The sequence below is a fragment of the Amborella trichopoda genome, chromosome 3 (genome assembly GCF_054954075.1).
Source record: "Amborella trichopoda isolate Santa Cruz 75 chromosome 3, AtrichopodaSantaCruz75HAP2 v2.0, whole genome shotgun sequence".
Lineage (NCBI taxonomy): Eukaryota > Viridiplantae > Streptophyta > Magnoliopsida > Amborellales > Amborellaceae > Amborella > Amborella trichopoda.
In genome coordinates, this window is record NC_142338.1 from 46,413,703 (window position 1) to 46,426,364 (window position 12,662).

Consider the following 12,662-nt stretch of genomic DNA (forward strand, 5'->3'; position numbering starts at 1 on the left):
GGGTTTTAAAAAAGGGCAATTGGATTGAAACTTGCCAATCAGGATAGGGAACTGGAGGGGAGGTTCTACAAAAATATCGGGCTGGTTGTAGTTGATTCTCTAACATAACTGGTCAGATCGGAACCTGTTGATCTGGATCGAGAAGCAGAGGGGCTGGCTTGGTTTTGCCATAATATCGAGCTAATTGTGGTTGCTTCTTTGAAAAAACTGGTCCCAGCTTTTTTTTTATTTATTTATTTTTTTATTTTTTTTCAGTTTTTTGTTAGTTTTTTGTTCTTTAATTTTTTACATTTTTTATTGGCCAGATCGCTCATCCCAAATTTTTTTTTTCGATGAGCGATCTGGGTCACCAATCCATTCTTATAGGTAAGCAAATCTAAGTTTTCACACACCTATTTGACAATTTTTTTCACAAACCAATTAGTTTTAATTTTTTTAGTTTTAAGATAGGGAAAAGTTTATATAAGGTTGTAACCTTAAAATGTAGAATCACCGATGCACCTCAAAAATCTATCGGAAAAGCTGTTTTAATGTTTAAAAACCCTCCAATTGATCATCTCGACATCGAAATGTATGAATATTAAAAAAAAAAAAAAAAATTGAGTCCCAAAAAATAGTGCATCTTGCAACACATTATCTTGACCGTCCATTTTCAAGATTTTCATATGTTTATAGATCTATTTGATTTTAACCATTTTAGAGTTTAAAATTTTCTAATTAGGTATGAAAATAGTTTTTAAGATAATTCTAAAAAAAAAAATTTACAACAAAGTTTAAAATTTTCTAATTACATGTTATGATAAGATTTGGAGATGCGCCTTAATTGGATTGTTTAAGGTTGCAACCTTATAAAAACCGCACTATTTTTAATTGTTTTAGTAAACTCACGATAATATGGAGTTGGTTTGATCACCGAGTCGACCGAAACCAGTTGGTGGGCGACCCAAGCTGACATTGGGAGCACCGCCTGACAGAAACGCCCAAAAAATAAGAGGAAGCCCAAATCCCAAATCCATGCGCACAGGCTAGTAGTGAGCCCAATGACATGCAGCTACGGACTCACTTTTGGTGAGCCGTGTGGTCACTTACACGGTTCATTGGGCCTCATCTTTGCACTTTGCTCCATCACCCCCCAATCATGCTCAATAATTTTGATGTCATGTGTGGGCACTTGTACTATTTGGGAGACTTCTCAAAAGTTTACTTGCTTTAAAGTTTGAACCACTAGAAAAAGTACTTCTCACCCTACCACATGCTCAACCCTCAACTAAACTCATTATTTTTTATCTATTTTTCTCCCTACCACTTGCTCAACTCCTCCAAGTTTGTCCCACCACATGAATAAAAAGGATGAGGTTTCTATAAGACATAGGTTTTATGAAGACAAAATAAAGCCTCACCTCAAACTGTTTTCGAAAAGCACTTTAGGCAACGGAAATTTCCATGATGGCTCTAAAAATAAATTTTCAATGCTAGCAATCAAATTTGAAACTAAAAAAATAGTATAGATCTTGCGGACTTATGAACACTTACTTTTAGGGCGAAATGAGTGGTTTAGATAGTTTGTTACAATATACACTATTTTTAAAGCTTGAAATTTTTTTTTTGTTTTTGACAACCATAATGTTTAAGTCAAGATGATTGATGTAAAGGTTTTCTAATGCTTGAATGCAATTTTCGATGAGTTATGAGGTGAGGCTTTCCTTATTTTTATTAAACGATTTTCTAAGGAAAGGATAAAATGATATAAAGACGGGGAACATGAAAGGTAAAATGAGTTGCTCTCTATTGATATTTCTTTTAAATGAGTTGAAATTGAAAGTAACTAATTTCTAAAGTGTTTGTACATAATGCGACTATTCATTTGAATACAAGAAAGTCACAATTACTTATAACCAGTATTTTAAAAAACGTCGAGTCGAACCGGACTCGCCCGGTTCGACTCGGAAATCGTGAAAAGGGGACCGGATCGCCTAAAAAATCGAAAATCGTCCGGTTCTAGAGAGAACCGGACGATTCTGTACAGTGAATTGCCGATTCACTGTACGGAATCGGCAAGTCCGAACAATGAATCGGCGAGTCCCGTACGGTTTTTTTTTTTTTTTTTTTGTAATCCATGATAGATTTTTTTGTAATACTTGATCGATTTTTTTGTAATCCATGATCGAATTGTTTTTGTTTTTTTGCAATCCATGATCGAATTTTTTGGTTTTTTGTAACCCATAATAGAATTTTTTGTAATCCATGATCGAAATGTTTGTTTTCTTTTCTTGTAATCCATGATCGATTTTTTTTTTTTTTTTTTTTTTTTGTAACCCATGATAGAATTTTTTGTAATCCATGATCGAATGTTTTGTAATACATGATCGAAATGTTTTGTTTTTTTTTGTAATCCATGATCGAAATGTTTGTTTTTTTTTTTGTAATCCATGATTGAATTTTTTGTTTTTTGCTTTTTTTGTAACCCATGATAGAGTTTTTTGTAATCCATGATTGAATTTTTTGTAATCCATGATCGAACTGTTTTTTTCTTTTTTTGTAATCCACGATTGAATTTTTTGTTTTTTTTTGTAATCCATGATCGAATTTTATGTAATCCATGATCGAATTTTATGTAATCTATGATTGAATTTTTGAAAATTTGTGATTTTTTTTTTTTAATCCATGATCGAATTTTTTTTTGTAATCCATGATAGAATTTTTTGAAAATTTGTGATTTTTTTTTTAATCCATGATCGATTTTTTTGAAAATTTGTTATTTTTTTTTTTAATCCATATTATTCAAAGAGAAAATGAGAGAGATGATGATTCTGAGGCCACCCTATCCCAGCCATATTATTCACATATCGAGTCCCAACAGCAACAGTGTAGGGATGAGCACGAAATACTGTAAATTAAATGCTGAATGGCAGTTCATGCAGGGAAAGAACATATCAATATTCGCATATTCATTCAAAAACATGAAAATTCTTAATGGAGTACCCTCATTTTTTATTGAATTCCTAAAAAACAATATTTATAATGAATTTTAATAATTTTTTCGAATTTTTTTTAAGCTTTATTCTGACCGATTCACCAGATTCCTGATTCGGATCGCCGATTCGCCGATCCGGATCGATTTTTTGGAAGCCCGATCCTGATCACCGATCCGTTTTTTAAACCATTGTTTATAACCATCTAAGGTGAAATATGATGGTTGGGTGTCACAAAGTTCATTATTATTATTATTTTTTAAGTTTGAGCTTCGTCGATGAGATAAATGCAACCATCCAATTTTATATCCAACGGTCAAAATTAAGTTTGACCACCTCCTACCAAATGTAAATAGTCTAATTGTATACTTTTTTTTTTCCATAAAATGGGATCCTAAAGCTTTGTACTAGTGTAACCTAAACTTTGCATTTCCACGGACAGATGGTGGAGAAAGCCGGGTGATTGCATCAAGCGGCCAATAAACCATCCACTGTTTGTTAGTTGCATCATGTTAGTACTCTACGGTTCTACCTATTGAGATGCGGCTTCATGCTTATCACCTGGATAATTTGTATATTTTTAATGAAATTCTTGAGGGGATACCTAAGTCAAAAAAAATCTTGAAATATTATTGATGTTAAATTGATTGACTTTAGCACTTAAATAAATTTTCAGGTGGCATGACCATATTGTAAGAACGCAAATCGTTGTTTAATCGGCGATTTTTTCAAAAAGTTGGCGTTCTTATAGAAACTGTTTTAAACGGAGACTATTTGAAAAGGTTGGTAAGAAATCGCGTCGTTTTCATAAAACCATTTAAAATGTGTTTTTTTCATAATACGATTTAAATCTGACAAAAAAATCGTATCCTTTTTTACCTAAATTTTTTCTTTTTGAAAGTTTTTTTTTCCTGTTTTGTGTATTGAAGCCATTGCTACTCTCACGCTTTTGAAAAAAAAATATTATTAAAAAAAAGAGAGGCTAAAATAGAAACTTTTATCCCATTGTGTTCTTCAAAGCCACAATAGGTTGATGGTATGAATTTTTTAAAAAAACTTGAACAAATAGATGCATATTTCAGTTGTTAGTTTGGAAAATCATTGAAATATTATTTATAGCAAATCATTTTATAAAGTAAATCATTGTGTAAATAAATCATATACATACAGATTTATGTGATTATTTGTGATAATTGTTTTTATGAAAATACTGTTTATGGTACAAATTAGAGCTCAAAACATAGTCTTTTACTGATGAATGAGAAGCAGAGAGCGTGACTACAGGACCAAGCAATCAATATTTTGTTTCCGAAGCAATTGTACATATAGCATTAGTTCTCCAAACTTAATCCTTCCGCTTTGCTTGCTGTTTCTCACAAGAAAATAAAAAACCCACTTCAAACTATCCTGTTTCCCCAAAAGAATGAACAACCCTCTTCAAACTATCCCAATTTAGAGAGAACAACCCTCTTCAAATTATCGCAAATCAGCATCCCATCTTCCTTTTCTCTCTCTAAAAATCAGTTAGGGTCTCTTCCATTAGGATTCTTTCTTTTCTCTCTCTAAAAATCAAGGCCTCTTCCATTAGAGTTAATCCTTTTCTCTCTCTAAAAATCAGGACTCCTATTAGGGTTTGTGAAGCCCATGAACTCTTTCTTCTTCCTTCTTATTCTCTCTACAAATCCTAATGGATATGGGCCCAGCCCTACTTTCTTCTCTTCCTTCTTCTTTCTTCTTTCTTCTCTCTTCTCTTCTTTCTTCCTTCTTTCTTCCTTCTTCTCTCTAAACCGTAAACACAGATGTGAAACCCAAATTTCTACGGGCCTTCTTCTCTCTCAAAACCGTAATCACAGTTGTGAAACCCAAATTTCTATGAGCCTCTTTTCAATTAAAAAAATTTATAAAACTTTAACCATAGTTATGGAGTGACCATATACACCATACCATAGTTAAATCATTGTATTGAGAAAACAAAAATCATGTATTTTTTTTGGTACCTGCTAAGTATGTGTGATGTGTAAGTATTTAATGAATAAATTTATAGAGTATATTTGTCACTATACCATAGTTAAAGTATTTTAATGAATAAATTTATATAGTATATTCGTTTTTTTATGTAATAAGTAGGTGTGATGTTTCTTAAAATATTTAACGGGTAGATTTATATGATACATTTTTTTTTGGTATATACTAGTTAATTATATATTTAATATTGGATGATTGAATGAGAGTCACGAGGCATCTAAATTAATTGACTTAATTATATTAGTTTAGTAAAGTTTTTATAGATGAATTAGTAATTGATGGCTTTGACATAAATTTTTTTTTTTTAAATTTCAAAATTTCTAATATTATAAATTTATTTGATTTTTTGAGCCTAATCCGATATATCAACGATATCTTTGTATGAAATATTTTTGCCGTTCCATATTTTTTACCCAATTTTTTCATCTGATTTTTTAAAATAAAAACGATTTGTTTCCGATTTTATGGTGAACCTATTTATTGATAGTCCCCAACTTGCTAACTATGTTAAGAACAGGTTTGGGGGCGTTAACCTACACACCTGTTCAAATGTAGCCTCATTCAATAATTTTAGATTCAAATGTAGCCTCATTCAATAATTTTAGAGATGGATTGTGAACCTAAAAATTTACAGAATCACTGCGATCATGAATTTAAAAAGAAAATAGTTTGAACCTTAAGATTATACTAATTTAGTCTTTGGAGTTGAACAATGTCGTAGTTCCGCGCAAATCATTTTATTTGCACTACTTTTTGAGCTGAGAAGTCACATATCTAAGATGAAATACTCCTAGAGGGACATTTAGATCCTCCTCAAGATGGATTTTTGGAAGGGGACCGTGTTTCAATAAGGTTTCATTTTAAATTTTCCCTTTATTAGGGGGAAAGTTTAAGGAAGTTAAGCAATTCCCTTCCAAAAACAATCTTACATATGGATTTAGGATCTAAAATCCAGTTTAAGTCATTCTTGAGGCATGTCTACTTTGGATTCATGATTTTGCAACTTAAAAGTATTAAAGTTATAATTATATGCGAATAATTAAAATGAATGGTCCAAAAATAAAGTCTATTTTCAAAATTTAAAATCCATTCATTTTTCAGATTCATGATGGTGGCACTCAATGTTATCAACCTATAAAATGAGTTTTTGTAAGGAAATCACATTCAAATCGGTGAGTCAGCTGATGCACCAAATCCCTGCCCAGCAATAAATTTACTTGTCTTGTTAGCTCAAGTGGTAATGTTTTTTTTCAAGAGAAAAGTAATTCACATAATTTGCTTATCCAAATAGGTGCATTCTACACTTTGAAGAATGCGTTGTTTGTATACTAAAGGCTATTTATTGGAACATAAGGGTTGGGTTGTGGCGATAGCATTCTCACACCCAGATACTACATTGTGGTATTCATTCCTACTGCTACCCTCAATTTCACACCTTCAAAATCTAACTCCCGAATCTATTGAAAAAATAGTAATGTGGTATCCATTCATACCACTACTCCCCTAATCTATTGAAATTTAGCTTGGTTTTTCTATATTAGAGACAAATTTAAAGGGTTCTTTCCAAAGTTGAAAATTTGTTAAAAATATTCAAACTAGAAAAATTGAAAAAACAAAGAAAAGAAAAGAAAAAGTCACAATATGTCTCAAGTTCCATTCCTATGTAACTTTATCAAAAAAATGGAAAAATTGTAAAATTAAACAAATATGTGGCACCTAATGCTTTGGATTTTTTGTGGGTGAAACCTATTAGTTTGGGTTTGTCATTAATTTTTCTTTTTCTATATTGGAGACAAATTTAAAGGGTTCTTTCCAAAGTTAAAAGTTTGTTAAAAATATTCAAACTAGAAAAATTGAAAAAACAAAGAAAAGAATAGAAAAAGTCACAATATGTCTTAAGTTCCATTCCTATGTAACTTTATCAAAAAGAGGAAAAATTGTAAAGTCAAACAAATATTTGGCACCTAATGCTTTGGATTTTTTGTAGGTGAAACATATTGGTTTGGGTTTGTCATTAATTTTTCTCCTACGACGGTTCAAATTTACAAATGATGAAAATAGTCAACACAGATTTTTTGTATTGCAACATCACTTTTCTATACTATTTCAAGGTACATTGTGCTTTAATTATTGGGAAACGTTTCTATACTTCTCCTGCTGCAACGTAGAAGATTTATGCTTCTCCTAGCATCGAGCCCTCAAATTTTGATTAAGAGAGCCGCTCATCGTTTGATATTAGATCTGACATCTCAAAATATTTTATTTTTAATATTTTGTATTCAAATTGTATGAATATGAAATTTGGTATATACCATTTTCTCATCGGGGCGCATCTATAAAATATATTAAACATAAATTTTTTAAAAAATATAATGACCAAAATACCCCTTGAATATTTTAAAGGTATTTTGGTCATTTTATTTTATTAGAAATAATTTATTTTTATTTTTCGCTAGTGTGAGTTCAATAGAGGATTGGACGTGCAAAATGTGGTGTCAAAATAATATATACAAAAAAATTTAAAATAAAATAGTATAGAGCAGTGATGTTGTGATTGGGGCAATATTAGCCCTCCATTCAAAATAGACGGTTGGATAAAGGGAAGTATATAAGTTTTATGTGGTAGGAGAAGCATAAGAAGCTTTCCTTTAATTATGTAGGGCCTTCAACCACGTACAAACCACATCCAATCTAGGAATCTAGGGGTGGCTATGGGTCAAGTCGGGTGTCGGTCAACTTATGCCCAGACCCGATTCGTCCAAGGTTTTGAACTCGGATCCAACCCATCGTGTCCAAAACTTGGATTCGGGCTAAGTTCAGGTCAACCAGACCTGATCTGAACCAAGATCCAATCCAGATCTGAGTCAACTCGTTTTGGACAGACCAATCAGCTCCAGAATCGATACCAGGACCGAGACTCGTATCGGTTTCACTTGGACCCGGTTGCCAACCCTAATCCAATTTCAAACCATACGGTACGGCGGGTCATCACGTTCACTGTACACCACCCAAAATGTGAGCCTGACTTTTAAACTTAAAAAACAGAAAGTTTCTGAGCCTGTTGTGTCACACTGTCACCGAAGCACCCAGCAACAAAATCTAGGATCCGACTTTTGGAATCACTTTGGTATTTGCAGCGTCGTTTTGTGTTTATTATTCCCTGTTTTTCAGAACCCAAATGCAACTTTATCCACTTAAAAACTCCCCTGATTCTTATCCATGGCGCCCTGAGATTACAGAATATCCACTTGATTTCATCAATCCAGGTCGTTTTATGGCTTAGGTTTTGCATTTTCAGGTTCGGAGTCCGCGAAAAGTGGTTTTTCCGGCTGTTCAAGTCTTAGGAGAAGTGTGTTCGACTGGTTTTCCGGCATTCGTCAGTGGTTTTTAGGAAGTTCAGGGCTGTTTGCCACATGGATGGATACGGGTTAGCTGTAGACTGGTTTCGAGATTGGTTTATCTGAAACTGAGAGTGGTATTGGTTAGTGCATGCCCTATCAGAGGGGGCTTTGAGTTTCAAGCTTATGCTCTGTTGGGTAATACTTCCTGCAATCTGACAGATTGGAGTGGTTTGCCGGAAACTGAGTGTTTTTCCGTTAATTGAGGGAGGTTTCCCGGCAATTGAGTGTCAATCGCGGTTTCTGAAACTGTTCTCGGGTGGTAATTTTCCTGCAACCGAGACTGACTTTCGGCAATTAAGAGCCATTTCCAGCAGTTTACAGTGGTTTTCCGGCAACTGAGCCTTTTTCTGTTAATTGGGTGTAAATGGCGGTTTCTGAGAGTGGAAGCTCTTCAAGCTATGACGCTGGACTTCCATGGGTGTTTAAGGGGAGGTGGGTTTGTATGATTTTCTCTGTTTAAGATGCTAGAATCCATAGTTAATTTCTATACTTAGAAAAAGTGGTCTTAATCCATGGTCTTTTCATTTTTTTTGTGTCCTCTGTGATTGACGGTTTCCGTAAAATTTTTTGTCAGACTTCTGCTCCCGCTTATTGATTTTCCCTCCTAAAATGGTGAATTTAACTGCCCATTGTTTAACAGAATTGTGCTTCTTTTGCTGTACCGTTCAAAACCATGGGTAGACGTTCTGTTCTATTTTGGTGGTTTTTCGTCCTTGCTTCGGCCGATTTACACTTGTTTCTATGAATTTTCCATCGGAGATAGATGGTTTTCGGTCTCCAGTTTGTGGGAGTTACAGATGATAGGTAGTTGGTGGTACGGGTAAGCGGTTATCCGTTTGCTAAAAGCGGTTTCTGGTTTTGTCAGTGCATTGTATCAGCTCCATCTCGTGAAGGCGGAAACGGCGCGTGCTTTCATTCCAAAAGAGTTCAGATTGGTGGAAGCTTTCGGGTATTATTCTTCTCTCTCTCTCTAACAGTTCAGATTGGTCGAACCTTTTGATATTATATTTTCTCTCTCTTCCTTTCTCTCTTGCTTTCTTTTTTTATGTAAAATTCTACCGAAATCTACAGTGAATTTTGCGAAATATCGGGCTTGTGAACAATTTTTACGACTCTCCAAAATGCCACCAAAATGCCACCAAAATGTCACTTGGTTTCCACTTTCCACTGAAAATCCCGCCAAAATTAGCTAGAAATTGGGGGAATTTTTTAAAATTGTAAAAATATATTAACATAATTTTCCCATGGACTCCTTTGGTTAAGTAGCAATTGTGCGAAAATCTGCAAATCTTCGTATGATTCCTGCTCTGGATATAATTCGTTGCTCCATATTATTGAGTTAAGTTCGATTATTATCAATATCTAGGGTTTTTGAATAGTGAAGTGAATATTCTGTTTATTTTTGGATGTAAGCTTTTTTTTTTTTTTTTTTGAATTTTTTGCAGGTATACTCTTGGTGGTCTTTTTCTTGCTCACTACGATGACAGCCCAGCTGGTGTGTTCGATGAGGTGCCACTGTTTTTCTCTTAAATTCTACTATTATATATTTATTTTTTTGCATTTACTTTTTTCAAAATTATATTTATAGGAATGAATAAATCGTAAATAGGAAGGGTAAATTTTGAATTTCACTATGCCTCAAAATTTTCCTCCAATGTTTCTGTAATCTCTCACAAGTATGTTTAGAATCCCTAAATTATCTCTCTCGTATTTCAATTTTTTGATAACAGTGTAGGAATTTATCCTTACACAAATTGGTTAAAAATAAATGAAAAATCATAGTAGGATTCCTTCTTAAAATTCAAATCTCTTATTATAAATTAATTTTTATCCATATTTAATTTTTAGTTTTAAAATACTTATAATATTTATGATTTAAAACTAAGGTTTAATCATGCATTAGATGTTTTATAACATCAATTTTTAAGAGCAGTTTGAAAACCAACAATTAGTTTATCATGGTATAAATGATATTGATCAAGACCGGATTGGACCGTGGCGTGCAATTGGTTGGACCACAATTCGGTGCTTGGGGGCCTATTTGCTCTAAGGAAAAAATAGATTTTGGTCTAAAACTGGTCAAATCTAATGTTTCTTGGTTGGACTGGCCTGTTTTTATAGAGATAGATGGGCCAAAACAAGTCAAATAACTATTTTTTAATTATATTTCATATTTTTAAGTAATTTTTTTTATGTTATTTTTTCAAAATCCGATTCATCAGTTTTGACTAGGGGCCCCTCACCATTTTTCGTGGCCGGTCGCCGGTCCCATTCTACATTGGTATAAGTTTTGGTAAGAGAAAAAAAAAAAAAAAATAATAAATTTCATAAACTTGAGAGCTAGTTTTTAATAATTTTTAGCAAAAATCTCTCTCTCCGTTCCTCTCTCTTATTTTCTAACAATTTAGTTTAACTTGATTGATGTCATGAACTTCCTCTTGGGTTTATTTCTGTCAAAATGAGGAATGGGTCTCTCTCTCTGTGTCTCGCTCTCCCTGTTTTTAGTGGTTTGGAATGTTTGCTGAATAGAAAGTGTTTGTGTGCTTCAGCTAGTGGTGATTGCAGGCATTGTATGGAACCTGCCAACATCATGCGCGTAAGTTTCTTTTCCTACTTTCTGATTTTTTAGCTTGTTATTTGTTTGCAATCCATCACTTCACAGTACTGTTATTTGATTTCAAAAGCTTATAAAATATAGGTTTATGTTATTTATACCTACATAATTTAATGCTTGCATTCTTTTTTCTTGGCCTTAAGATGGGCTGCAAGAGTACTCGTGAACAGTCATGAAGCGTGTAAACATGGAAGAAAGGTGTGCTTCTCTCTCTCTCTCTCTGTTTCTCTCTCTTCTATCTCTTTAGACCCAATTTTTGATTCAGTCATCTACTTATTTCTTTTGCAGTATGTGGGGCTCCCTAGTCATGTTGCTACATTTTCGAAGGTGCAGAACTAAACAAAATGTCTCCACTTTTTTCATTTCTTGAGAAATATCAAATATACAATTTCCCTCTGTTTTATGATGGGCATTCCTGATTTTATGGTACTACAAAATTAAGGAGATTTTAGAGTTTTTTATGTGATCTAGTTTGAAAAGCACTCTTACCTATGACAGGAATCTTTTAGTTATTATATACTATGTCATCTTATCAGCTATCTCTAGGGGCACTCCATCATTGATGTGAGTTTTCACTTTTTCCATTGGTTTGATTCTTTCTTCATGTGGTGCTTCTTCTTACTAGGCATGACCAACTAACTAGCACCATTCGTTTTTGGCTTTTTCAATGCTTGCGTGATTAATATCTTGAGTCGAATAAATTGTAAATGCCTGATTACTTTATCTTCGACTGTTGGCCCGATTACAATGAATAGTTTGGCTTTCATAAAGCAAATAGAGCTATATTAACATGCAAATTGGGTTTTGAACTTAAGTAGAAATATCATTAAACATATGCCAGCACACCTTTATCAAAGAACCATAAATTTTTATAACCTAAAATAGCTTGCTATAAAATCTCTTCACTACTGTAAACTTGTCACATTAGGATAATAACATCAGCATATATAAAAGAATTAAACCCTAAAGGAGAATACAACAATTCAGAATCTCATCTAATCAACTCAAAGGAAATTTCCAAGAAAGCATATCAAAGTGAAACGCATGTAAATCGTTCCAACCTACTAGAAATAATGCCCTATAATTTTCTCCTTGCTTATATAATCTTACCCCCAACTTCAAGTAGTATTTTAGATACAAAATACGAACAAAGGGAATGGCGTTGAGGTTGTGGTGGTAGCACCACGTGAGCCTTAGCTCCGATCTAGGTCTCCATTCCCACTAATTCATTCAAAAACCACTAACTATTTCTAAAACGGGTACGGGCTGTATCCCCACTAATCTAACAAAAAAAAAAGAACAAAAATATAGAACAACTCACCAAATTCGAAGAGACTTTTCAAGCCCTATTTTGTTGCCTTTCTAGGGAGGGAAAACCTTTGGGAATGAGCTTTCCATGAGTATATGGCATGAGGGAGAAGACAAGCTTGCTGCAAAACAAGGCTAGGAAATAATCTAGAGAGAGAAAGTACTGTAAGAGGCAACAATGTGTTGTAATCTTATCCTGTGACACTGGAGGGCCCTCACAGAGATGAGAGGCATGTCCTTGTACCTAGCTCACAAGTAAGCAAAAACGAAAGAGAGGAGCTCGTACAAGGTACATTAGCCCCTTAAAAACCCTTCACATATATAACCACTTAAAGGAAATAA

General features: G+C 33.6%; 1 protein-coding gene across 8 annotated transcripts in view; it reads left to right on the plus strand.

Moving 5' to 3' along the window:
• Positions 1-7,664: 7,664 nt before the first annotated feature.
• The window catches only part of LOC18443897 (protein NEOXANTHIN-DEFICIENT 1), a 31,304-nt gene continuing 26,306 nt past the window's right edge, over positions 7,665-12,662 (plus strand). For all 8 annotated transcript variants that reach the window (XR_016051344.1, XM_020673363.2, XM_006854078.4 and 5 more), the window contains exons 1-6: positions 7,665-8,830; positions 9,264-9,347; positions 9,844-9,907; positions 10,948-10,994; positions 11,156-11,210; positions 11,301-11,339. Coding sequence is in view for 7 of the 8 variants with exons in the window: in XM_020673363.2 (XP_020529022.2) it covers positions 8,763-8,830; positions 9,264-9,347; positions 9,844-9,907; positions 10,948-10,994; positions 11,156-11,210; positions 11,301-11,339 (357 nt within the window). In the remaining variant the exon portion in view is untranslated. The remainder of the gene's footprint in view (positions 8,831-9,263; positions 9,348-9,843; positions 9,908-10,947; positions 10,995-11,155; positions 11,211-11,300; positions 11,340-12,662) is intronic.